General features: G+C 42.7%; 1 protein-coding gene and 1 long non-coding RNA gene across 2 annotated transcripts; one reads left to right on the top strand and one right to left on the bottom strand.

Annotated features, from left to right (window-relative positions):
- The first annotated feature begins 1,203 nt into the window (after nucleotides 1–1,203).
- LOC146294996 (venom phosphodiesterase CdcPDE) lies at nucleotides 1,204–22,032 on the top strand. Its single transcript, XM_084695672.1, has 25 exons — nucleotides 1,204–1,651; nucleotides 2,230–2,317; nucleotides 2,740–2,874; nucleotides 3,533–3,658; nucleotides 4,386–4,446; nucleotides 4,585–4,682; nucleotides 5,909–5,988; nucleotides 6,642–6,761; nucleotides 7,333–7,442; nucleotides 9,020–9,085; nucleotides 9,517–9,589; nucleotides 13,367–13,475; nucleotides 13,903–14,025; nucleotides 14,128–14,159; nucleotides 14,446–14,573; nucleotides 15,521–15,590; nucleotides 15,945–16,032; nucleotides 17,326–17,498; nucleotides 18,286–18,331; nucleotides 18,680–18,834; nucleotides 19,061–19,202; nucleotides 20,110–20,187; nucleotides 20,391–20,523; nucleotides 20,747–20,903; nucleotides 21,215–22,032. The coding sequence occupies exons 1-25, from the start codon at nucleotides 1,610–1,612 to the stop codon at nucleotides 21,386–21,388; spliced, it is 2,607 nt and encodes an 868-aa protein (XP_084551798.1). The 5' UTR covers nucleotides 1,204–1,609; the 3' UTR covers nucleotides 21,389–22,032.
- LOC146294997 (uncharacterized) lies at nucleotides 4,260–5,977 on the bottom strand. The gene is made up of 2 exons (XR_014753250.1): nucleotides 5,869–5,977; nucleotides 4,260–4,669 (listed from the first exon to the last, which is right to left on the bottom strand). It is a non-coding gene; the product is annotated as an uncharacterized LOC146294997 (long non-coding RNA).
- Nucleotides 22,033–27,476: the final 5,444 nt, after the last annotated feature.

The following is a 27,476-nucleotide window of genomic DNA, read 5'->3' on the forward strand; positions in this document are numbered from 1 at the left end:
GCCTCTGCTACTCCATAATTCATATCTAATACAGCCATCTTGAACACAGTCAAAGTGTAATTTGGGAAAACCAGACAAACCAAACCGGCAACACACACTATCAATGAAAAAGCATCTTGTCAATGATCAAAACATCTGTACACACAGAGTAAAACGGGCATGTGTTGCTTATCCAGAACATATGGGGGCTTGTTTGGTTTGGAGGCACGATCAGATAATCTTTCAGTGATGCTGGATGTTGTCATTTTCGATAAAGGGGCCTTTGCGAAAACATTGGGCCTCATTCTCGAACGCAGTTAAGAAGAAAGGCGGATGTCTGTTTCTTACTTGTTTTTCCGAAGCCCGTAAGACACATTTCAGAAGAAACTTCAGAAAATGTTCGAGAATGAGGCCCATTGTACAATCAACTAAAACATTCCCAAACAACCTTGATCAAGTATTCCATAACTGGGATGGAATAGATTAGGTCTGAGGCAGTTTTGTAGTTTCATCTTTTGGCAGTGATTTGGTGCACATCCATTTCCACCTGTCGGTCCAATTGTGTCTTTACACCCTTTCTTCTCTCTCTGTTTTTCTGTGTGTTGGTTTATGTCTCTGTCTAGCTCTGCTTCTCCCCATTTCTTGTTATCACTATCCCTACTCCTTCCCCAATAGGACATTTGGTGGTCAGAGTTAAAGAACTGTAAATAAAGATCTACTGCTGTTCTGCTAAATTAGTTTGAAAGACCGACTGTTCTCTAGAGGTCTAAAGGTCCTTCCATTGATATATAACTACTCTTATCCAATCAGACGTTATTACTTTGGTCAGGGTTATATCTCTTTACTTGTGTGATAAGGAGCATGGTGTGGGACCCAGGTGGGCATTGAACCACCAACCTTCCGCCCGGGAACACAGACCACTCGTCCGAAGGGAAGGATTCCCCAAGATCAGTGGTGGACGGTGGTAGGGTTGTGATTTTCAGTCACAGGCAGGGATACCCATCACAAGGTTGCTGATCCAAACCACCTCTATTACAGTGTAACCTCTGTGAACGAGGAGACAAGCTAGTCCTCAAATACACTGGCACATCCCATAGAGACCGCCATCTCAGGTCCTGGTGATGTTCCCAGTGATGTTTTGTCCCCCCTGTTTGGACAAAGCAAGTCAATACTGAGGCAAACTGCCCCTCCCTCTCTCAGTGAACACACCCTTTATCAATGACTTCAACGTAGGGTAATAAATGGATTATCTATGATCTACGATCTGGGAACTAAAAGTGAAAGCTGTGAGCAAATACAAAGGATGAAAATACAATCCTGATATATATATCCGAAATCAGATCTTCCTGCTGGTGTAGACGGGTCAGGGCTGTGTCACAGGTCTTCATATCTGGGATCTTGACTGGCCCATAAAGCAGTCAAAGAAACGTATGGTCTCCCCCGCGGGTAATCAGTAACCTTGCCACTCTTTCGGGAGTTCCAGAGGTTGTTGTCCTTTGTCCGCCAGTTCACTGCGAGCAGAGCTGAGTCAGGTGTCAGAGGAAGACGTTATGAGAGCGCGCGAGGCTGCGCGCACACGCGAGTCTAAGAGCTTCTGCTTTGTCTGGAGCCGCGGGAGATCGCAGTCATCATGGGGATCAGCAAGGACCTGCTGAAGAGGAAGAAGGTTGTAGTGAGTATCCCTCGGCTGATCCTAATACGACAGGATGACTGGGGTGAGGGTGGGCTGGGATTCATCATCTCTGACTGCACCTCAGGCAAGATGATTTCCAGGAAACAGGGAAGGATCAGATCTTGTCTACGGGTGAAGGTGTATGAGGATGTATGGTTTGGCAGAAAGTCTTGTGAAAGTGAAATGTTTTGTTACAAAACGTTGAGTCATTTTTCATTAAAACTCCTACCCAACAATTTTCTGTTTGGATTAGTGTCTAGTGACCGGTATGGTTGGATTAGCTGTGTCTGGTTACATGATACAACCCAGCATCCAGGAGGAAAACAGAAGGAAGTTTGACAAATCAAACTAAATAAAGACATGTATAATAAGTTACCAAAGAACCACTACAGACCTCGAGGATTTCTAAAGTGTACAAACATGTAGGTCGGCTGGGTTCTTATCAGTAATGTAACTCATACGGTGTCTTTTTCAGTGATTCTACAGGCACACACATACCTTCCTTGCGAGTGCAACGGGACAAGCCTAGACCTAAGGCTGTGTGAATGCTGTTTGTACATGCTTGTTTGTGTTTTCAGATAGGTGCCCTGGCAGTGGCAATCGTCACTATCATCCTCGGGCTTGGACTGGGCTTGGGGCTTCAACTTGAGAAATGTCGCAATAAAGGTAAGGAATTGATGCTCTCCTCCTTGGTCCCAAACGCTTGGTGAGAGAAACGCTGAAACCAGTTAGTGGACCAAGGAGGAGGAGACGGAGAGAGGAAGTGAAAGAGGGGAGGGGAGGTAGAGGAAGTGAAAGAGGAGAAAAGAGAAGTACAGAAACCAATTGATAAGAGCAGATAACAGGTGTGAGTAAGAAAAAAAAAAGACCTCCTCCATCTCCCTGTCTTCCCCCCCCTTCCTCCCTTCGTCTCTCCTTGTCTTTTCCTCCCATTTGTTTCTCCTTTATCCCCTTGTCCTCCCTCTATCTTCTCCTCTATTCCTCTTTCTTTTCCTCTCTCCCCACTTCTCCTTCCCTCTTTCCTATCCACCTACTTTCTCCCACTACCTTCCCTCTCTGTCTCCTCTCTCCCTCCCCCCGTCTCCCAGTGATCCCCAGTACGTCATGTAGGAACAGGTGCTATGAGCCTTTTGATGAAGAGACGCCAGGCTGTCGATGTGACCAGCAGTGCATCACTAACAACAACTGTTGCTTTGACTTCCAGGACATCTGCCTCCAACCGAGTGAGTCATGAAACCTACTGTTCCCCTTTGTCTTAATTCACTAAAAATTGGATTTGACTTGAAAATATGAATATGAATCAAGAAAATATGGAAATATGAACAATGAAATGTGGAATTATGTTATGCTATGCTATAGTTTGTGGTAAAGTAAGGATCTGGAGGGCTGCCCTTTTTCAGCCGAATCTACATTTGCAATAAAAAAAAATAAAAAAAATCAACGGAAAGCTGCAGTACCTGGAGTAGATAATCCTAGTTAGACAGGAAAACATGAACAGCTTCTCGACCACAATCACAATGACAGAAAGAAACAACCACAGACAACCCCAAACCATCGAGAATCATTGGGACAAACTGAAGGAAATAATTTTGGATCAACGTATTGTTTATTGCATTGAGGAGCCACAGAGAATCGTTTTGTTGAACATCAATGCATAATAAATGACTTTTTCCTTTGAGTTCTAAATCTTCCTCCCCATCTCTCTCCCTCCCTTCTCCCCTCCTCCCCCCTCCCCCCCTCTCCCCTCATCCCCCCCTCCCCCCCATCCCCTCCTCCCCCCTCTGCCTTCATCCCCCCCTCTCCTTCTCCCCCTCTCCCCCTCTCCCTTCATGCCTCTCTCCCCCTCCCCCCTCTCTCCCCCTCCCCCCTCTCCATCTTCAGTTCAGCAGTGGGAGTGCACCAAGCTGCGCTGTGGAGAGAAGAGACTGACAGCCAGCCGCTGCCACTGCTCCGAGGACTGTCTGGGTGCAGGGGACTGCTGTACCAACTACAAACACGTCTGCCAGGGTGAGGCCATGGAGGTTTAGATGGATTGGAGCTGTTTTGTGATCTTGGAATGAAATAAATGTCACTTCCTTACACTGCAGCCTAAAACATTTTCATAGTAACAGACGTCCCCAAACTTTTTTTCTGCAAGGGCCAGATCATTTTTCCTTTCTTTAATACGGGGCCGGGTCGGTCTGTAACAGAAAATTACATGGGCGGGAGTGATTACCAGTATTATTGTGGAGATTTTATTATGATTTAAAATGTATTTATTCTGCAAGATTTGTTTATTTATTTTGTTATGCACCATACATCTGTACACATGAATGGATATATAGCCTATTAAAAGAGCATTGTTACTATCGTAATGATCGTTTTTCATATTCATTGCTATTGAAATCCAAACATTTATTTACTTATGCATATTAATTAGTGTGAACTGATTTTTTTAGTTTTATTTACAAAAATATAATAACAAAGAAAATGTCTCTGGAAAATTGTTCAGAGGGCCGGTCCAAATGTGTGGGCGGGTCAATATTCAGCCCACGGGCCATAGTCTCTGAACTCAGATACAGAATGTTTCGAAAGTAATACTTTCCAGACAGATCATGTACAGACCTGATTCATGTCATTGCATTTTAATTGGATTTGAAGAAAGCCAAGACAGTCTTACAGTACAAGCTCAAGTGTAAATGCTTCCATGTACTAAAGAACCTCTTGTTGTCTGAATCTTCTCTGATGAATCCAGGAGAGACGGAGTGGGTGGCGGACGAGTGTGTGGATATGATCGCTCCCAAGTGTCCCGCGGGGTACGGCCATCCCTGTCCAGCAACAGGGAAAGCTTGAGCTCTCTAATTGATACCGAACAGCAGTTCTCGGTGCTTTTACAGTCATTTCCAGTATTTCCAGAGCTTCTCTGATTGATTCTTCTTCTGTGATTTGCTCAGCTTCAAACAGCAGCCTCTCCTGCTGGTCTCACTGGATGGCCTGAGAGCAGAATACCTTCAGACGTGGCACTCCCTCATCCCGGTCCTGAACAAACTGAGTGAGTAGCTCGGTCTCTCCATCCCATCATCCCATCACCGTTCTCATTGTCAACATCATCATCACCACCATCCTAACCACCTTGACCTTGATCATTATCCTCATCATCATTCTCTTCATCATCAACATCATCATCACCACCATCCTAACCACCTTGACCTTGATCATTATCCTCATCATCATTCTCTTCATCATCAACATCATCATCACCACCATCCTAACCACCTTGACCTTGATCATTATCCTCATCATCATTCTCTTCATCATCAACATCCTCATCACCACCATCACCGATACATTCCCCATCATCATCATTATCACCATACCTGTCACCATTACCATCACTGTATTCAGAATTGCCAAGATCATTATCACCACCACATGTTGTGTGTGGTGGAATTTCTATGATTGAATGTCTGAGGTCAGAAGAATTTGTCTTTATCTGTTTATTCTTGAAATCAAGGAGGAGCAGTTCTAAAACAGTATCATAAATGAGGTCTGGAGCAGAAGGGCTCTCCAAAGGTTTCATGATCTGAGCACTCATTTATACAGTCATTCCAGAAAGTTACATCATTAGTTCAATTAGTTCATGTCCATCAAGAGGAACTTTTCAATAAAGAGAAAGTAAAAAGGGAAATAGGTTGCAGAACCGAATACAGATGGTCAATATTAAAAACATAGCTTGAGACAAGAGAGAAGAACTAAAAAAAATCAGCAAAAAAATCTCTGGAGTATGGGCAAAACAACCAGGGTAAAACGTCAAATTTGTTAGACGTTTGTCAGCAAACAGAAACTTAAGCAATACTGTTTTAGGCCAAAAGGTTATGCTAGCTTTACAGAACTTAAAACCTCAGCAATAATTGTTCTAGGCCAAATAATATTATAGATATCTTAAATAATAGTAATTTTCTATTACATTGTGTAAGGGATCGTAGTTGAACAGTGATCCAACATCATCCTCATAATCACCACCATCATCATCATCACTCCCACCACTATCATCACCATCACCATCATCATCATAATCATCACCTCATCCTCATCGTCACCATCACCACCACCATCGTCACCATAACATCATAATCATCATTATCACCATCATCACCATAACATCATAATCATCATCATCACCATCACCCCCACCATCACCACCATCATCATCACCACCACCTCCACATCATAATCACCTATATATGAGTTAATGGTTCTTCACATCCTTCTGTCCAGAAACCTGTGGCACTTCAACCCCCTTCATGCAGGCAGTGTTCCCCAGCAAGACCTTCCCAAACCACTACACCATTGCCACGGTGAGTCACTGCTGAGAAATATTATGGTCTGCTATCTGGAGTAGATTGTACAGGAAGTGGTCCTAAACCAGTAAATATGTTGCTCCCTTGGTGGGAAAATATCCTGCAACACTTCTAATCAGTCACTTAACAACAAGGTCGATCCAGACACCGTGTCTTGTTACACATTATTGTGGTTCAAAATCTGTACTTCCCCTGGGGACAGATAAGTCAATAAATACATGTCCTATTTTCAAGGTTCTATTTGAGAACCCTGGGAATTTGAAGTGCTAACCTTCTGCAAACTGATGTCATGTTCTCTTTTGCTCCCCCCTTCCTCACCTCCCTCCCCCTTCCTCACCTCCCTCCCCCCTTCCTCACCTCCCTCCCCCTTCCTCACCTCCCTCCCCCCTTCCTCACCTCCCTCCCCCTTCCTCACCTCCCTCCCCCCTTCCTCACCTCCCTCCCCCGTTCCTCACCTCCCTCCCCCTTCCTCACCTCCCTCCCCCTTCCTCACCTCCCTCCCCCTTCCTCACCTCCCTCCCCCTTCCTCACCTCCCTCCCCCTTCCTCACCTCCCTCCCCCTCCTCACCTCCATCCCCCCTTCCTCACCTCCCTCCCCCTTCCTCACCTCCCTCCCCCTTCCTCACCTCCCTCCCCCCTTCCTCACCCAGGGTCTGTATTCCGAGTCACATGGGCTGGTGGACAACACCATGTATGACCCAGTGTTTGACTCCTCTTTCAGCCTCTCCAACCAGGAGAAAGACAACCCCAGATGGTACCAGGGACAGCCGGTGAGTTCTGTCTTGTTGTACAAGGGTTAGGCATAGCTCAGTGGTAGAGTGTACGTCAAAAATTGAATGTATTAAAATGTTGCATAAGAGTATACTATAGAATACTCCACTCTTTTGTACAGTCTGGTCATGTTTTACAGTACAACTTAAGAGACTCTGCTCGGAATTGAATGTTTTTCTGCTAATGCACTTGAAGGAATTTGGTGGCCAGGAGCCTCGTTACAGAAAAATATCCTAACTGCTTGTCCTATCTTAACTTCAGTTTCAAAGATAGGAAAAAAAAGATCTTCCTTTTACAGAAGCAATTCATAGCCGATCTATGTCATATCAGATCTATGATGCAGATCTATGTCATTGCCGATGTATGTTTTAGCAGAGCAGTGTTTTTTCCCAGTTAGTTTTATTTAAAGTAGCAGAGCCGTTTATTTAATTGAAACAGAAAAAGTATTGAGCTAAAAAAGAATGTGGTACAGTATATTGTGTGCCATGAAACTTTATTTCAACCTTGTGTATTACTGTGAGTACTTCTTCTGTGGTAGTAGGATGTGTGACCCAACATTCCTTCCTATAGGTGTGGCTCACGGCCAAGTACCAAGGTCGAGGGTCGGGAACTTACTTCTGGCCGGGGTCAGATGTCAAGGTCAATGGCAGCTTCCCAGACATCTACGTTCCCTACAATGGGTATGATGACCTCATAAAGCAGGTCAAAGATGATATCCTGCTCCCTCGACCGCGCTTCTTTCTACCTCTATCTCTCTTTTTATGACTTCTTGACTTCTCGATTACTGCATCTCTCGTTCTCTATAGATCTCTCTCTCTTTCTCTCTCAACCTGAAATCAACCTGAAATGACGTCACAAATAAAATAATATAAGATAAGACATACTTTTATTCATCCCTCAATGGGGAAATTCGGGCATTGCAGCAGCAAAGTGGACAGCAGTATACATAGAAATTTACAAAGTTAATACAAAAAAAAGTATAATAAAAAAGATATAAAAAGATAACACCAGTTGCATATGGAGACCAAATATAAATAAACACATATAAATATTGTACAGTAGTTATTGCACTTTAAGGGCCCTATCTTGCACCCAGCGCAATTGACTTATTCAACGACGCAAGTGTCATTCCTAGTTTGCACTCGACGCAAAGGCGACTTTTCCCTCCACAGACGCACATCGAAATGACTTTGCGCTCCCGTGGGCGGTTCAGCGAAAAAGGAGGCGTGTTCAGGCGCAAACGTTCCCTGGTGCTATCTTGCAGTTTCCGAAAAACAATTCCGCTACTGACCAGGAAAAACGTGGTATAAAGTCAATGGCGCATTATTCAGATACTATTGTAAGGGTGCAAGCATGGTCCGTGCGCACTGCTGGCGAGGCCAGGGTCTTCTTTCTGCAAAGCTACGTTACATTGTTTTGATTTATGGCGTGTTACATTTCTTCAATGATTATAAAAAGATTTTCATAAGAAAATTTCTATGTATGTGAACTTTATTTGTAACAACTGTGGCAATTTCCTCCCATGACTGTTTAACCAAAGCTAATTTGGTTAGGTTTCTTCTCCCATGCCCATCAGAATCAGAATTCGGTTTATTTGCCATGAAGCTTATGTTACACAAATACGCGATTTACTGTGGCAGGAAGGTGCAAACAATAAACGGGTATAAATTAAATACAAAAGTACATTAGTGAAACTAATTATATAAGAACTAAACAATTAAAAAAATATAACAATTGAAAAAATAAAATATATGTAAAAAATAAGAATAATAATTTGAATGAACAGCATGAGCGGGCAATTTAGTCCAATGAGAAAACTGCTCTGAAAAAAATTGTAATTTCTCTATCTTTTACGGCTCTGGCGAGAACGTCGGTCTCCTCATGTGAACCGCTCCCGGCGTGTGCCTGGCAAATCACCATGGAACAAGCGCTACTCTTAAAGGGGGAATGTGAGATGATGCTCTGATTGGTTTATTGCACGTTACGCCCAAACCACACCCATTAGTCATGTAGCTACTTCAGACCAACCCTTTTTAGATTTGCGCCAGGCGCAAAGTCATTTACCCCGCCGGCAAAATAACAACCTAGCCGAAGTCACGCCCGCAAAGTTACTTGCGCTTTGCGTTTTGATCCTTGCGTTTCAGATCGTCAAAATAAGGGGTTAAGTGTGTCCATGAGTTATGTAGAATGGTTGAGTACTGTTTTTAAAGGAATGCGCTAATAGAATTACCAATTTGATCACTGCTCTTTGTTCCAGTAAAATCCCATTTGAGGAGAGAGTCTTCACCCTGCTTAAGTGGCTGCAACTGCCAGACAATGAGAGGTAATGATGATGATGTAATGACTTCCTACAAACCCAGACTTGCTCCAAACCCAGATATGTCTGTCATCAATTTAGAACTCAGTGTCAAAGATCAAACTATTTTCTATTCTTTTTTTTACATTTGATTGATTCAGCAGAACCCTTTCAAACAAAGCCCTGTACAAATATAATACTGCATGTTGAAATTGCAACATGTAGAACACTTTGAAGCGATAAGTGTACAGTACAGAAATATTAGAAAATACAACAAAAAACATTCTCATCTAACGTGCAGTGCTGCTGTGCATGCATGTTCTCTAGTCCACTTGTCTGCACTGCTGGGAAACGTTGACAGTCAAATCAAGCACATCACTGAAAATAACTTTTGTGTGAATGACAACAAACTTGAACAACATACATGTAGCCAAGGTAACACCTGTTGTTCTCTTCAGACCAGACTTCTTCACCCTGTATCTGGAGGAACCAGACAAGTCAGGACACAGCTTCGGACCTGTCAGTGGAGGGGTAAGGTCAAAAGTTAAAGGTCACAATCCCACAGAGAGAGGGAGGGTAGTAAGAGAGAAAGAAACAGGGACAGACAGGATACAAAGACAAAAATAATGAGACAAAGGGAGAGAGAGAGGAGGAAGCAAATGGTCCAAAAACAATTCCCCACTATATGGTTTGACCTTGTTTGACCTTTTTGCAACTGTTCAAAAGGTGTCGGACGAGAAGCTAAAGCCGTCATTGCTGATAACAGTTTCAACGGAAAACGTCCTTTGAATAGACCTTCCTGAAACAGTCCATAAACACACATTTACACATACAGTACACACACCTATAAACACGCACAGACATGCTTACACACACACACACACACACATACACACACACACACATACACAGATACACTCACATGCTCATGCTCATACACGTTTAAACACTAATCTAATCTCTAAAAGTGTGCAGGTTGAAGGTTGCGAACACACACTGACGCCCAAATTATAGGATCTCTGGATGTCTGAACAAGCTTCCTTCTCATCTTGCTTTATGTCTTCTCCCCACACCTCCTCGCCTCCCCTCTCGCTTCTCTTCACATCTCTTCTCTCCTCTGTCCTCACATCTCCTCTCTTATCCTCTCCAGGGAAAACGTTGTCCCATAACTGGTCAGCTATTATAAACACAACTGGTAAACAAGATGTAGCAGCCTACTTTGTACTCAGGGCCGCCGTATAGAAAAGTTAGGACAATTCGAAAGGCCCCTGACTAACAGAGGCCCCAAAAAATAGGTGATTACTGATATAAAATTATATTATATATTATATAAACCATCATCATTGAGTATATATATATATTTCAAATATAATAATACAATTAATGATGTGTTTATTTTTACTTGTTTTTGGCAATAAAAGTGAAATATCCCCATTGACCAAAAAGTAAACATCCATATTGACCAACCACCACCCTGTATCTGCATGAAATGGTTTGGTCCTGCCTTAAGGACATTTTTTATGGTGGCTTTTAATCTTGCATCAAATAGTGAACTGCATACTGTATGCAAACCTTTTTTGTCATTGGGCCCAAAATTCCTGGCGGCACCCTTGCATGTACAAGTCCAACAGAGAGGAAGAGAGAGAGAGATTTAGAGGTGTGGGGACAAAGAGAGCGAAAGAGAGAGGGACAGATAGATTGAGAGGGACAGAGAGAAAGCAACCCAAAAAACGGATGAAAGAGTAAAAAAGTCTCCCTCACAGTAAAACCCTGTTTATTGGTTTGGTAACCACAGGGCTGTCAACACAGGCTCAACTAATAGCTAAAGATTCCAGCGCTGATAAGATGCAGTTTCAATAATCTGAAAAGGACAGGGCTAAAGTCCTTTGAATAGACCTCCATGAAACCGATCTGGGTGATTGTAAACCATAAAGGATTATCACAAAAGAGCTTTAATGGGGTGGTAACTGTCTCAGGGACATTTGCTGTTTGCGTGTCACAAAAACAAAACAGGATGTGAAGCACGGGCACACGATGGTTGATCTTATGACGTCGGTTTAATGTTTTCGTTGAGTGTTTCTCTACAGAGCTTTTAACAAACCGTTGCTGAGTGCACATTAAAGTCAGTTGATGACTATACTGCTGTTCATGTACCAGTGCACTCGTGCATTTTGAGGCTTAGTTGTTTAGGATGAGGAGGGGTTCAGGCTCTCAGGTTCACATGCCACATCCTGAACAGCAAAACGCTTAACAGCTGAAATGTTTATGGAAGGGTGCTTCCTCAAGTCGGTCGACTAAACAAATGACCTTTGTCATCACACGAGTCATCTTGATTGCATGTTCTGATTCCGAGGGCCTCGTGTACTAACGCTTTTGCGCCCACTTCAGGTGTATTTGTTTCGCAATTTGTGCGTAAAAGCATGGCGAGGTGCAGTTGAAACCAGAAGTTTACCTACACTGTACAAAAACACATGACACTTCTTTTCTCACTGTCTGAAGTTAAATCAGACTAAACATCTCCTGTTTCAGGTCCGTTAGGATTACCCAAATTATTTAACTTGCTAAATGTCACAATAATGAGAAAGAGAATATTTTAGAGAATTTTTCATTACTTTCTTCAAGGTCAAAAGTTTACATACACCAAAAGTACTATGTATTTAAACGACGTGGGCAAGCCCAGATGATGATGTCATGGCTTTTGAAGCTCTTGATAGGTTAACTGACAACATGTGAGTTATTTGAAGGCACACCTCAAACACTCTGCCTTCTTGTTTGAAATCATTGGAAAGTCAAAAGAAATCAGCCAAGAAATCAGGGAGAGAATCGTGGCGCTCCACAAGTCTGGTTCATCCCTGGGTGCAATTTCCAGATGCTTGAAGCTGCCACGTTCATCTGTGCAAACAATTCTACGCAAGTATAAACATGGGAATGTCCAGCCATCACACCGCTCAGGAAGGAGACGGGCTCTGTGTCCCAGAGATGAACGTGTTTTGGTCCGACGTGCAAATCAACCCCAGAACAAAAGCTAAAGACCTTGTGAAGATGATGGCTGAAGCTGGTAAGAAAGTGTCATTATCCACAGTAAAACAAGTCCTGCACCAACATGGGCTGAAAGGCTACTCAGCAAGAAGGAAGCCATTACTCCTAAAGAAATGTAAAAAAATCCAGATGACATTTTGCAAAAAAAGTTTGAGGACAACAAAGTCAATGTCTTGGAGTGGCCATCACAAAGCCCTGACCTGAATCCCATTGAAAATTTGTGGGCAGATCTGAAAAGGCGTGTGCGAGCGAGGCGGCCAACAAACCTGACTCATTACACCAGTTTTGTCAGGAGGAGTGGGCCAGAATTCCAGCAGAATACTGTGAGAAGCTTGTGTTAGGATACCTAAAACGTTTGACCCAAGTCATGCAGTTCAAAGGCAATGCTACTAAATACTAAGGAACTGTATGTAAACTTTTGACCTTGAAGAAAGTAATAAAAACTTCTCAAAAATATTATTTCTCATTATTGTGACATTTAGCAAGTTAAATCATTTTGGTTATCCTAACGGACCTGAAACAGGAGAGGTTTAGTCTGATTTAACTTCAGACAGTGAGAAGAAAGTGTAATGTGTCTTTTTGTACAGTGTATGTAAACTTCTGGTTTCAACTGTGTACAAACATGCCGCACTGAGGTAAAAGCGCAGACTGCCTGTCGTGGGAACTGAAAATGGCAAATTGCCCTTTTCCGTGATATGCATATGCATTCAAGGGAGGGTCAAGGGGAAAGTGGGAGTTTCCCATAAAGAGATGGGAGGGGATGTGTAAAGTTCGCCTATTTATGTATTCCGCATTTTGTGTTTCACCTGGGTGTGCTGAACTACATTCCTCCAAGTTTCAAATTATAGAATAGTTCTAGGGATCATTTTGGAACGCTTTCACTGAACCTGAAGATAATCACCAGTTGAGAACTAAATAGCGGCGACCATACCTCCCAATCTTGGGAGGTATGGTCCTCAGTGTGATCATGGCTATTTTGAGACTGTGCCCCATGCTATTGTATAATCAGGACTCAGGAAGTTTGATTACAGATTTTACATACCTGCCAATGTTTGTGTACGAAAATCCTGGAGTGATGGCTGCTGTGTTTCTGATTGGCAGACAGCTCTCAGATCGAGAGCTCAAAAAGATTCATTTTTATTTTCTTTAAGTTGACAATTGATTATATTGTTGTCAGGGAGGCAGGATGGACAAACAGAAGACTAACAAACACTACTTCCAGCAAATCAAACTGTACTTCTGTGAGTGAACCAGTGTTGTGTTATGCAGCTAATTGAGGCCATCCAGGGCGTAGACCAGATCATTGGGCAGCTGATGAACGGACTGAAGCAGATTAACCTGCACCAGTGTCTCAACATCATCATCGTGGCTGATCATGGTACAGTCAATTTCAAACAACTTTGAGGTGCTTTGATTCACCTCACAGTTCAGCACCTTTAGTACTGATCTACTGGTTTTGTTGGAACAGGTGGCACGAATCAAGTGCACCTATGTGACTGTTTCAGGTGGATGATTCTGAAACAAACAATGTTCTCATGAACTCAAACTGCAGTTTATTCATAGCACAAAGCTGTATACTTTCTCAAACGGTGTTTATCCGCGGACCTGTACACCCTTGTAAGAACAAAAAAAAACATTCCTTTTTTATATGATGGCTTATGAATGGGAAGCCTTTGTGGTGTGGAAGTATGTGTGGATGAACAAAAACTGTGGGTGTATATGTCTACTTGACCATATGTGTGTGTTTATATGACAGTGTTGTGGGGGTGCGTACCGGGATTGATGTGTATCCCTCCTACCCCCAGGTATGGAAGCCATGAGCTGTGACAGGAAGGAGGTCTTGCAGGATCTGGTGGGGAACGTCGGGCACCTGTACGTAGCTGAGGGTCCGTTCGGACGTATCCGGGCCAGGGACAAGACACAAACCTGTGAGCACCAGCTGGAAGCGTCCAATACAATCAAATGCTGTTGGTAAAATGTTGACCCTTATTCTTGAGCTGAAACTGGTATCTCTGGGATCTTTTTGCTAGTGGATTCAGAAGATCTTGTGGCCAACATGACGGTGAGTGTGAAGCGCAGTTGTGATCCGGTCACAGTGTGTGCTCACAAACACACACACACTTTATTCACACACATTGTTCAATTAATTCATTTGGCCACGATGTAGTACAATGAACGGAAACACAACACATCTCTCTCTCACATCCTCTCTGTCTCGTAAGGGTTGGGATGGGTATATCTCAGCGGTAGAGCATTGAACTGGGGTCACTGGTTCAAATTCCCCCTGTACGTCCTCTTGGATGAAAGCGAAATAAATCCAGTCTTGTTCTGTTGCTGGTTGTCCTCAGTGTAAGAAACCAGACCAGAAGATCAAGGCCTACCTCAAGTCACATCTGCCCAAACGTTTCCACTATGCCAACAACAGACGCATCGAGGACGTCACCGTACTGGTCACACCTCAATGGCTGTTAGAGAGGTACATCTCAGACCCTATCATAGGGCTGTTCAAGCCTGGTCCTCTGGGTCCACTGTCCTGTATGCTTTAGATATTTCACTTCTCCAACACACCTGTTTCAAATGAATGGCTCGTTATCAGGCTCTGTGGAAGCCTGAATGGCTATTCGTTGGAATCAGGTGTGTTGGAGCAGGGTAAACATACAGGATGGTGGACCCAGAGGACCAGGATTGAACACTCCTGCCCTATCCATTCGATTCGCCCGACAGGTCTGCCCCACCTTGTTTCTGAAAAGAGAGATTACACTGTAGGTTTCCATGGAAACCTTAGCTAGCACACACAAACCTAGCATACATGACTATTCTCATCATTAGTTTATCTGCCCAGCTATGTTCTTGGATAGATATGGTATATTATCCTGTAGGTTTTCCATCAATCCTAATCTACCTCAACTGTTTCTCATTGTTACCTGGTTGACAAGCTGAACCAGGTCAATGACGACTGGGGTTGAATGGAAAACCTCCAGGGTGGTGTCTCTTTAGGAACAGGGGTTTTTCTCTTCTGTTTTGGGTTTGATTCAAAGAATGAATAAGCTTTTTGTTCATTCTTTGTGGATTATTTGGCCTCCCTTACTTCCAAAACAGCAGAAAGATTTGTTGGCCTGGCAACATATGTTGCACACAGTTCATTCACATCAGTTCAAAGAGTTAAACCGGAAATTGTGTCTCAAAGTCTTTCAGAAGTATGTATAAAAGCTATTTTCATAAAGATGCTGTATATATGATCTGATCCTTGGAGGTCTCTCTTATGTTGTGGTTGATAGACAGACAACCAACGTTTTCAGGAAGGATGTAATAAAAGTTTTGTATAATTATTGTTTTTGTGTGAAATCTGCAAGTTGTTATTATGTCAGTGTGGATTGTGAATGGAAGATCCCTGGTGTAGACTGATACTTGTTGATGTAAAAGGACCCCAGGTTCTCTGAAGTTCTGCTCTGGAGGGAATCATGGATGGGACAACGATGTAGACAGCATGCATGTGAGTACAGAGGAGGGGTAAACCCTGACCCCACACATACACTGACACCACACATACCTTGACCCCTACCCTGACCCCACACATACACTGACCCCACACATACCTTGACCCCTACCCTGACCCCACACATACACTGACCCCACACATACACTGACCCCACACATACCTTGACCCCTACCCTGGCCCCAACACATACACTGACCCCACACATACCCTGACCCCTAACCTGACCCTACACATACCCTGACCCCAACACATACCCTGACCCCAACACATACCCTGACCTGGACTCTCATACCGTACATACAGTATTTTGTCCATGCTTAGAGGCAAACATGTATTTCTTTTTCCCAGGCCATGTTCCTGAGCTACGGGCCAAAGTTCCTGTCCAAGACGGAGGTGCAACCATTCTCCAACATTGAGCTGTACAACCTTATGTGTGGTAAGTACTAAAGTACAGTACAACCTTGTGTAGTGTAGTGGCTATGTATGTAAGTATGTATGTAAGTCATAACTATAAATGATATGTTTATATACGGTACTCTGAAATGTCATTCGCTCGGTTAGCACTGTATCATTTTTCTTCAATTGTTAACTCGTCACGACTGGCTGAAATGAGGACCCAAGCGCTGAGTGCTGAACAGAAAGTTTATTTATGACAATAGAGAAGTCCCACGAGCAAAAGGCTTGGGATCAAGCAGGCTTGAGAGCCGGAGACTGGATTGGGGTAGTCCAAGCTGGCAAGGGTCATGACCAGAGAGACAGTCCGTAGAACAGACAAAGTCCAAAACCTTTATGTGAAGGGAGTCAGGTGGCTGAGTGGATAGGGAATCGGGCTAGTAATCTGAAGGTTGTCTGTTCGATTCCCGGCCATGACAATTGATTTTGTGTCCTTGGGCAAGGCACTTCACCCTACTTGCCTTGGTGGAATGTCCCTGTACTTACTGTAAGTCGCTCCGGATAAGAGCGTCTTCTAAATGACTAAATGCAAATGTAAAACCGTGAGAGCAGTCCAACACAGCCAGGCTAACAGCAAAGGGCAGAGTGGTCTCCACCGTGTCTGAAAATACTACAAGCAGAACCACCTGAACAGGATAGGACAAGGCACAACACATAGAGGGGAAATATAGGACATGCAACCCGCGCACAACAGGGTGTAGGTGATAGAGAGAAGAGAAAAAACGCTGATGCAAATGAGCGTTAGCTCATTGGTTTTCCATTCAGCTGTGCCGAGACACCTACAAGCAGAAGTAGCCTGTGTCCTTGTCTGTAGATAATCAAGTTTTTTTTCCCTGAATGGACCGTGTTGCTCACCTTGTGTATAGGATAGGATCCAAATACGTATACTGTGAATTATTTTCCCCGACAGTGATGAGCACCACAGTAAAGCACAGTACAGTCCCATGTGTACGCTGCATGTACAGTGTACAAACTGCTAACACCACGATATGAACAGTTCTGTCCATTCCCAGTCTATGTAGGCTTGGTTCTAACTCGGGTACCTACAGTATGAGGGTCTTTGTGGCAGCAGGACATGGCTGTAGGCAGACATACAGGACAGGTGAAAGTAGAAAAAGGACAAAACAGAGAGGACAGGATTGTGCTTAATAAGGTCCTGTGTGTGTGCCCGTGTCTGTGTGTGCGTGTTTGTGTATTTATGCATGGATTGGTGTGTGTGTGTGTCCATCTTGATGCGTGTGGTTACGTGTGTGTGTGTGTGTGTGTGTGCATACAGACGTGCTGGAGATCTCACCGTACCAAAACAACGGGACCCATGGCAGTATGAACCACCTGCTGAGGGTGCCCTGGCACACCCCAACACCCCCCCCAGAGCAGACCCCCCCGGGGCAGTGCCCTCTCCTGGCCCTCGAACCCACAGACCCCCTGGACTGCTCCTGCCCCGCCTTGGTACTTTTAATGTATTTATTTATAAAAATATAGAGAGATTTGTTCATATACAGTGTACTGGTCTATATATTGTTTGTTTATATATTTGCTTACATATTTGTTTGAAAGGAACCACTTACTGAGAGTTGAACCACTGACTTTCTGGATGGGGAAATCACATGTACATGTTGCTAAATTATCTAAGATTTCCAGATAAACGAGACCAAAGTGTTTTATCCCTTTTCCTGCAGGGAATGGGTTGCAATAAAACAGGACTATTCCCCTAATTGTTGAAATAAAAAACATTGAAACAAAACATTTGGGGGCCGCCCATGTGGCTCACTGGGTAGAGTACATATCACAGCGGGGGTTCAGGCATGTCCTCCCCTCTCTCTCCCTGCTTTCCTGTCTCTGACTGTCTCTATCAGATGAAATCAATCCATAAAAGGTCAAAGACAATACCTTCATACATTACATAATATGCTATGCTGAGAACTTGACTCAGTTGGGAAGAGTGATTTCAAAACTCGGAATAAATTACCCAATTCTTGACCTCGCGTGTCTGTGAATGGAGACTTTGTGTAAGTTTGTTTATATGAGATACTGAGGTTTCCAAAGTGTCAACAGTTGTAATTCTGATAAAGTGAACAGTCAACCCTGTGACTCAAACTGAAACCTTTCCAACTTGGGTTTATTTAGTTTATCTAATGATGTTAGGGTTTGACGTTTCACACCGCTCTGAGATCATTACGCTTTCAACTTTGTTGTTGTTCCTAATCATATATTTTTTTATTTTTTGTCTCCTCAGTCCGGGAACAGTGTTAATAGCCGCCTGAATCTAACTTCCACAGAAGGTAAACCTTTTCATCTGAAGATTAGCTAAAAATAATTCAGTGTATTCAAGCATCTATTTACTGTATATACTGACCCAACCAAACAATATCCAAATAAAGCGCTACCCAAAATGTATATTTCAATTCAGAAATGTTTATTGATCCTGTATGAGACTATTGGTTTGCAGACAGGGTTTGCAGAAATGCACAACATATGAGTCCATTCCATATGTGTATTATATTTGTATAAAACACATCTGTTACAGGATATTATTGGCGCATATACACAAACTCTACTAATATATAATATAGTGGCACTACATAACTATATAATTACACTATATAATTCCATAATCCCAATCTCTCCAGTGTCCGAGGTGGAATGGAGGCATATGTTGTTTGGTCGTCCCAGGATGCTGCAGGGAGGGGAGGACTACTGTCTGCTCCCACATCAGGGCTTTGTCAGCGGGTACAGTCAGAGGATGCTCATGCCCCTCTGGAGCTCCTTCACCCTGGACAAACCAGTAAGGGGATGGTGTGAGGAATCATGTGCTTCTCTGAGTTTTGTGTTTCTGTGAATCCTAACCTAGTACAAAACCTAACCCTGAACCTGACCTAGTACAAAACCTAACCCTTAACCTACTGCTGACCCTGACACGACCTGTCCATTGGCTTGTGGTTGCAATTGTAAGTACCGATTGGGTTTAACTGAACTAGAATTTCTCCCACAACCTCACCCCACCCTCATAGGATGACATAGGCCCGTTACCCGTGGTAACCCCAGACTGCCTCAGGGCGGATGTGCGTGTTCCTCCTGCAACAAGTCCAAGATGTGACCAGTACAGGCAGCCAGCAGCCGGGAACATTACCCATGCGTTCCTCTACCCGCCCAGTGAGTATGGCAACGCGGGTGTCAAGTGACACACCACAAGATTGGTCCTAACAGCGAATTCTAAGGAACTCGCATTCCTTGGAGGTGCAAAAGAAAAGAATCGTAATAGAAAAAACAATAAACCAGAAAATCTTAGAAAAAAATCTTAGAGTACAAGTTTTATTGCCCCAAAAACTTAAGTGCTTTCAAAAACGGTATATAAATATTTATTTTGTACATGCTGCTTGCCTCCATTACCTTGCAGCCTCATGGACTTTCCTGATACTCTTTCTCTTGTGGACATGGCCTGGCAGAACTGCGCAGGCGCGCCGCATGCACACAAAAATATCTAGTAGTACAAACTCAATCAAATAAATAAAAGAATATACACCTTGTACATATCCAAGAAATAAATAATTACCCCATAAACCAGTAATTATTCAGACACAAAATAACAGGCGCTTTACACAAAACAAATTGTATTGGCTCTACACTTTCCTTTCTCCTCTGTCTCCCTCTCCTCCTCCTCATCCACCTCTTCTCATCCTCTTCCTTCTCCCCCCCCCCCCATCCTCCTGCTTCATCTCTGCCAGTGGGTCTGGCAGGGATGGAATGTTCCTTTGAGGGGAAACTTGTGTAATATTTTCTACCGTGATGTGCGCACTCCACTCTCCTAAAGTATGCAGCTGGGAGTTTTCCTTCAACAAGAAAAGGCTGAGAGGGCCTCAGTCCTACTTCAACTGGCATGTGTGTGGGCTGCCCAGCGTTGACACGACCACATTGATTTAACAGATGTGATTTAGCTAGTGTGGTGTGCTTGTATTGTTTTGGCTACGGTCGGGCTCAGGGGTTATTCATATTTGAATTGAAGTGAATTGGTGGTCCTTACTAGGATAGTAGAACAAATGTGTGTGTGTGTGCTTTCCAGACTTAAACACAACAGCAGAGGAGCAGTACGATGGACTAACAATGAGCAACATAGTTCCCATGTACCCTGAGTTCAAGAGTAAGTATTGCACCACTCACACACTCACACCAGTTCAAACACCCTCCCCTCCATTTATCCTTCCCTCCCCCTCACCTAGTCTCATATCACATCACCTGCCCATTCGGTTATGTTGTCTTATCTGCACCATATCCCCCCTCCCTCACCTCATTCTCCGCTCCCTCTCCACTTCCTCCTCTCTCTGTCTCCCCCTCTCCCCCCAGAGCTGTGGGGCTTCTTCCACTCCACTCTGCTGAGGAAGTACGCCAGACAGTACAATGGCGTGAACGTGGTGACAGGGCCAGCGTTTGACTACAACTATGACGGCCACTATGACTCAGCTGACCAGATACAACAGTAGGCAGTCTGGGGACTTAAGTGAAGGCTAACCCTAGGAATGAAATGCTAAAGTTTAGTATACGTTTAAAAATAATACTAATGTATGTATTTAACAGATGCTTTTTTCCAAAGCAGTGTACAGGGGGATTTGAACCTGTGGCCCCTATGATATTCGGTCAAATGTTCTACCGTGGAGCTATAATAATCCCTGTTTATATGTGCTCTTCTCGTCGCTCCTCAGCTACGTGTCTGGGACGACCATTCCCATCCCCACACACTACTTTGCAGTGCTAACCAGCTGTCGGAACTCCTCTCAGCCAATCAGCAACTGCGAACAGCAGCTTCAGACCGTCTCCTTCCTGGTTCCCCACCGACCAGATAATTCAGAGAGCTGTAACGTAAGTCTGACCGGCAAATGGAGAGATGGAGGGACAGAGGGGAGGAGAGACTGAGACAAAGAGAGAGGTTGTGATAGAGAGGGAAAAACTGTGAGATGCATAGAAAGCAAGAAGGTGGATATTAGTATTTGCACCCTTCAAATTGCATTATTGTCAATTCCAATAGTCATCTTCTGAAAGTTTCTAAAATAATTTAAAAAAAGTTTAGAAATGGTTTCCCATTGACTGGTAACGAAGTGGACCATCTTTGTAAACTTCTAGAATCTTTGCTTCCTACCATTGACCATTATGTTCTCTGGCAACCCCCCCAGAATGCAGACTCTGAATCCTTATGGGTCGAAGATGTCATGTGGTTCCACCAATCACGCGTCAGAGATGTAGAGTGGATCACGGGATTGGACTTTTATCAAAATAGCACCCGGCCAATCCCTGAGATTTTACAAATGAAGACATGGCCAACGGCTGCAATTCACAGGAAACCCTGAAATTAAACATAGTTATAAACTATTAGATAAGTAGAGAGACTCTGCTATTGAAATAATACACGAGTTCACTTATATAATATGTCCAATATGATATCAATGTGTATATATATAGAACCTATTTGAACATGGCATGCTAATGCATAGCTGGAGAGTGTAAAATAACGACAAAGAATTAAAAGTGATGCTTTCTTTATATTTTATAATCTCAGGTTTTGTAGACTGTTAGACTGCTAATGTGTGTTCTGTATTACAGCTTAGATCTGCATGTCTTTCGATTGCCTTCTTGTAATAATGTACATGTTTATTTAGTAGACACTTTTATCCAAAACCAGCACAGTGATTAAATGTGTTGTGTTAACTATACATGCCCCAGATCAGGCCCTTCCGTATACTTACGTAAATGTTTGAAGTTGTTCCAAATAGTGTATGGTTGTCTAACAGTTTGTTGGTACAGAACTTCTCCGTTGGTAGGATTGGTGACTCACACCAAAATTATAATATTTGTAAGGAATGTACTGGAATGTACTGGTACTAGTAGTCACAGTTGGTTGATTGCGTCCAGTACATTTCCAACGTCACATTTCTTCATATCAGACTTTCCAGACTTGTGTAACAACATCAATTAAACTACAATCCTAAAGAAATGACTTTCTCTCCACTTTCCTCATTCATCAAAATGCACAACTAAGTGGCTCTCAAATCTATACTAAATCTATGCCAGTAAGCGAGATAGACGGTCAGTTGTTGGCTGTGGATACACCTGTGTGCTGAATGCGTAGGCAACGATGTCATGTTTACTTTATTGCTGTATAACGAGGCCTGATAATGAGCGGTCTGTTCAAACCATTCCGTCACCATCTACAACAAGGACATATTTACGTTTCTGGGATGATGAAACATGAGAAGCAAGCGGTCTCCGGTTCTTACTCACAAAACAATGTGAGGTTTCAGTACTCACCATCAGTGAAGGACATGTACTCAGAGAATATTTAAAAACAGACTATGAGCTCAGACAGGGGGTCCTATGTTTAGAATATGTTATATTGTGGTGCTTGTTTGAGAGTAAACCTGGTTGGAATGCTGGTCTAACCAGCAGATGGAGGCAAAGATTTACAAGGTCTAATTTGTTCTCAAAATACAAACAAGAACATAATTTGCATTTTTTGTACCAAGTTAACCTAAATACTATGTTGTGAGTATGCGTGGCCCGAGTGTTTCCCGGTCACAATATTTCCCACAAGAACTGAAGCTTTTAAAATCCTTTGTAGAAAGTTGTCAACATTTAGGGATTGCAATGCAAAAGATCAATTTAGTCCAAATAAGTGCATTCACAAATGTTATTTAGCCTATTCAACGTTGTGAGCTGCAAAATTCAGACACAGGACAACAGAAGCACTTAAGCCCAGGATTTTGACTCAGTGAAAATATCCAGCGATTGTCATCTGTTGTATCACCAGATTTGAATCAAGGCTAGACGAATATATTACCATGACTGCAATGACCAAGCCTGGAGTCCCCCCAGAAACAGACTTCTCCGCCGAGTCCATGTAAGGGTCCTTTAGCAATTCAACTCTTCTCTCTTCCTTTCTCTCTGACTGAGGAATACAATTGAGTTGGTAGGTAGAGGTCAGCTCTGGTCAGCTTTGTCACAGAAACAACACAGACATCAGCTGAATGTATCACTGCCAGTCAACATCCAGAAAGTGTCATTATAAAAATTTTAAAAGACATAAGGACAAGTTCCACGTAACGGTCTTGTCCCCCCCACCCCACCCCCACCCACCCCACAGATTTTATAGGCTCCCTTCATCATCTACAGTTCACAATCTACAGACCACAGAATCTCTCTTTCAAAAGAAGTTACCATAAATTGAGGGCACAATTAATTACATAAAGGTCATGTGCTTCAGGTTTTTTCCATTAGCTCTAATTGCACCCCAGTTTGTCGTGCCTTTCAAAGGCTTTCATGAAGATGGAAACTGGTGATACATGTTTACCTCAGATCTCTACAGCATGATTCCTCAACCCCCAGAGTTTATATAATAACCCAGATGTATTTCCATTGCCAGAAGGAGACCATTTCGTTTGAAAGAAAAGTAGACTTAAGCAATGTGGTTGATTGTGTTGGAAGTAGTAATTATGTGATGTAAGGTACATTATGGTACTTTCTGCCTTTAAAGCTAATCATGGAGATATATTTCTCAAAAAATGAAAGGCAGAGTCATAAAAACTTGCTGTTGAAGTTACTTGCGTGCATCTGACGGTGTGCTGACCTCTCATTGGTCTTCATGATGTTTACCTTCAAGCATGAATTCAAGCATGTCAACAAACCTCTGGAGGAGGGGATCCCTCACTGAATTGCTTCCCCAAAGATTCTTCACTTGTTCTCCCTGAGAGTTTTTTCTTGCTTTCTCTGAGGGTTTAGGTTGGTTATCAGTGCTGATCTGTGGGCACTTATGACGGTCTTTTGGAGAAAAAAGGGTTGAGTAATTGAAGTTTGATTTGACAAGATAAATTAGCAAGGTACAGTGTGAAAAATATCAGCTAAAACGTGAAGAAGAGCATGACCTCCGAAATATCTTACTTCATAATAACTGTTAGATTACACACAGAGTTCAACAAATAATTGTACACAGTAGAAGAGCTGGTATATACAACTAATATACAGTTAGAGCTGGTATATACAACCATATATATATATAGGGTGAATTCAGGTGTATTTGGACATTTTTTGTAATTTTATCTTCTGAGTTGTCATCAAGTTCCAAACATAACTCAATAAATTAGACATTTCTGAATTCCTCAAGATATCCACTTTATATAAGTGAAAAAAATAAGTCTTACTATGTTAGTGGAGTTGACAAAAAACGAATTTTAAGCAACTTGTTAGGTAATTTGGGACAGTATGTTTGGTAATTTGGGACACAGACTCATGGATGTAGATTAATGTTTTGAACAATAATTAAACAACAAAAAAATCATTTTCATGGATTTGTTAACCATACATATATCTTTAAGGTTGTGCATTATGTGTTATCTTCTGATTTGGTTATACATTATTCAATAAACAAACATCAGATTTAGACTATTGACAAAGACAAATTAGGCCTTCAGCAGGAATACAATTTATTTATTTTTTTGCAGAATCAAATTATGTTTTCATAAATTCAACAGGTTACAATAATACACAATCAACAGCACACAAATTCATTAATATGCAGGAACTCACAAACATTAATAACGGATCATCGTCTGTTCTATCTAGGCTACAAGACCATGAGACTAGGTCTAATTAAAACATTTCCAAACAGTTATTTATCAACTCATAAAAGTGATCAACTGACACTTGCCCTGAAATGGTAGCCTAATGATTTGAAACCTGCCCATTAGGCTGGGCCAGAGACGTTGGGCCTTATTGAAACCAACAACAAACTTTTAAAAAGATATCCATGTCTAGTCATCAACAATTTCATTAGAACATTACATTGGCCTATTGACTTTTCCTATGACCCACAAACATCTTTCTAGTGTCACATTCAAAGGCAGTCCTTGCAATGGTATGATTCATCATCATCGAGTATTCCATTGTCTTCTCCACTTGTCAGATGATACCACTTTTTGGAGGACTTCCACTCCTCTTCAGGCCATCCACTCCTCATCTCTCTTTGGATCTTCTTTGTCACCAGTCTTCACTCCACAAATCCTGCACAAATTCTCTGTTTTCTTCCTCTTTTCAGGTTGTTTCCCCTTCCCTTGCCCCTTAGCTCTGTTTCGGACAGAGTCAAAGTGTGCTTCACTTGTGAGGTAACTACTTGGAGGCTTGGATCTTTTCATCTTGCTGGTAGAGGGGCGTGCACGGGAAGGCAATGTGATCATCTCATCAAAACTGGTCTTGACCTCAACTATGTTGCTGGGATCTGGAGGCATCATATCAGCTGTGTGGATAGGCCCAGATGTTGAAAGAACAGCTATAGTGTCCAGGGTGGTACACACATCTAGGTCAACTGTTGCTGACACATCCAGGTTGAGATCAAGGGGGGTGTCCAACTGTGGAATAAAGACACGTTCCATCTCTTCAGTGTCAGTGTTCATTAGCTCTAAGAATTCCAAATTAAAAACATAAAAGCTGTGCCCATCCAATAATAGTACATGTGGACGGGGGTCGTCTTTTGGGAGAAAAGCAATCAATTGCTTCCCCCAGTCGAGAAACGCCTCTTTGTTTATCCACCCAGTCTCAGTTGCTTTGACCAGAGTGTTGGTGGGAGCCCCGTAGCACCACTCAGAGCGCAAACGCTTTGCTTTGAAGATCTCCATGAGTGGACCGTATTCCCCAGCTGCGTTGAGACTTGCTAGTAGGGCGGTGGTCTCCCCTCGCTCATTTGCAGTGACCTCAAAGCAGGGCGAGCCTACTGCCGACACCACCCTCGATGATACAAAATGATCCTGTAAACCAGTCTCATCACAGTACCACAGATGAGAAGGAACATCTTGAATGCCGAGGTCAGTGATGACATCCTCATCCTCGGTCTTAAACCATTGGCCGACAACTACTGGGTTGAAACAAGCAGCCCGAGCTGCGAGAGGCTTTCTTTCTGCTACAAGCAGTACTATCAGCTTTCGCTATTGCTCGGTCGATACGTTCAGGCCACAGTTTGATATTTCCCGGCATGACCTCACTCTCGGTTAGTAAGTAGGTTAGTTAATATACAATAGTAGAGCTGGTACAAACAGTGGTAGCGATGGATTAACTAATATAGGCTACAGTAGTAGAGCTGGAACTAATAGTGGTAGAGATAGATTAGCTAGAACTGTATTTCTAAAACTGGTTGTTCCCATCTTTTATTGTAATATAAAAATAAAAAGACATTAAGACAAGTTCCACGTAACGGCTATATCGCGTTCCATGCCGTTGTAAAATCCTGCTTATAATACGGGTGGTTTAAATCAAGCATTCTGATTGGTTTAGAGTGAGTCACGGGGTGTGCTTTATTGAGCATAAACTACTGTACGCCCAGAGAAAGCTCTGGTATGCCTTATTACATTTACCTTAAAACGGGAGCGTTCCATATTAGTGCGCACTTAAAATAACTAAAATGTTGCCGAAGAAAAAGACTGTCTACAAGTAACTACTGGCATGCAGCAATTTCTTGGTTAGCAAGCTATACTAGCAACATTCGGTTAATTTTTGAGCAATAATATTGCACTGTCCCGTGCTATCAGTGCTAACTAGCTGGTCTAGCTACTGAAACGTTGGACGGAAGCTCAGGTCTCTAGTTGCTAACTAGACTACACTTATTTTATTTGAGCTTCGTAGCCACGCAATTACATGACCTGGACTTGGCTTCTTAAAACCATGTTTTCCACGGATGCACAATTAATGGAGGTATCCAAATCAACATAAGCTAACCTTAACAACAGCCTAATGTTCGTCAATCGAGTCCCAAGTCACTCGTAACTTGTTTACAGCATATGTAGGTTAGTAGGCTAGCTAGCTACCATATACCCAGTGCCTACGAAACAATGATTGATTTAGAATGTTTAGGCCTAGTGTTTAAATTAAATATTATTTTATTGAAAGTGTCCCATTGTCGTTGTTATTTTAAAGGCAGCTTTTATAAAATGAGCATTGAATGAATGAGATGGTGCGAGATCTAGCTAGGCTAACAAACGTGCAGTTCACAATGCCGTTTGTCCGTTGCATAGCAACAGCCACTGTTTACAGGGACTATTTTCTCTCGGCTACTGAAATGCGATACACAATGTTTGTTGTCTATAACTATTTTATGCTGAAAGGCAGCTTACTATTTATTTACTATTCATAATTTCGCTGGCAACCGTATTATAAAAGCAATAAGGTACTCGAGGCAGTACTTTATCGGCAATAAAGTACGTGTTCCAGGGTTTGCCGAACAACCTGGAACACGTACTTTATTGGCGATAAAGTACTGCCTCTCGTACCTTATTGCTCAAATAACCTTACAGGTTGTCCTCATAACATTCTTTAACATTCCATATTACTGGGCATCGAATATTTCAAATAAAAAACACTGCAAAGGTGTCCATCTGGCTGTTGCGTGGCAACGATTTA

Source organism: Hypomesus nipponensis, chromosome 4 (assembly GCF_054491055.1).
Source record: "Hypomesus nipponensis isolate SF chromosome 4, ASM5449105v1, whole genome shotgun sequence".
In the NCBI taxonomy this organism is placed as follows: domain Eukaryota; kingdom Metazoa; phylum Chordata; class Actinopteri; order Osmeriformes; family Osmeridae; genus Hypomesus; species Hypomesus nipponensis.

What these genes read in the sequence shown, in the direction of transcription:
- LOC146294996 (XM_084695672.1), top strand. Translation starts at nt 1,610, where the DNA reads ATGGGGATCAGCAAGGACCTGCTGAAGAGGAAGAAGGTTGTA. An exon ending in ATCTACGTTCCCTACAATGG is followed by an intron (nt 7,443 to 9,019) that starts GTATGATGACCT and finishes TCTTTGTTCCAG; the next exon opens with TAAAATCCCATTTGAGGAGA. An exon ending in ACTGCTCCTGCCCCGCCTTG is followed by an intron (nt 17,499 to 18,285) that starts GTACTTTTAATG and finishes TTGTCTCCTCAG; the next exon opens with TCCGGGAACAGTGTTAATAG.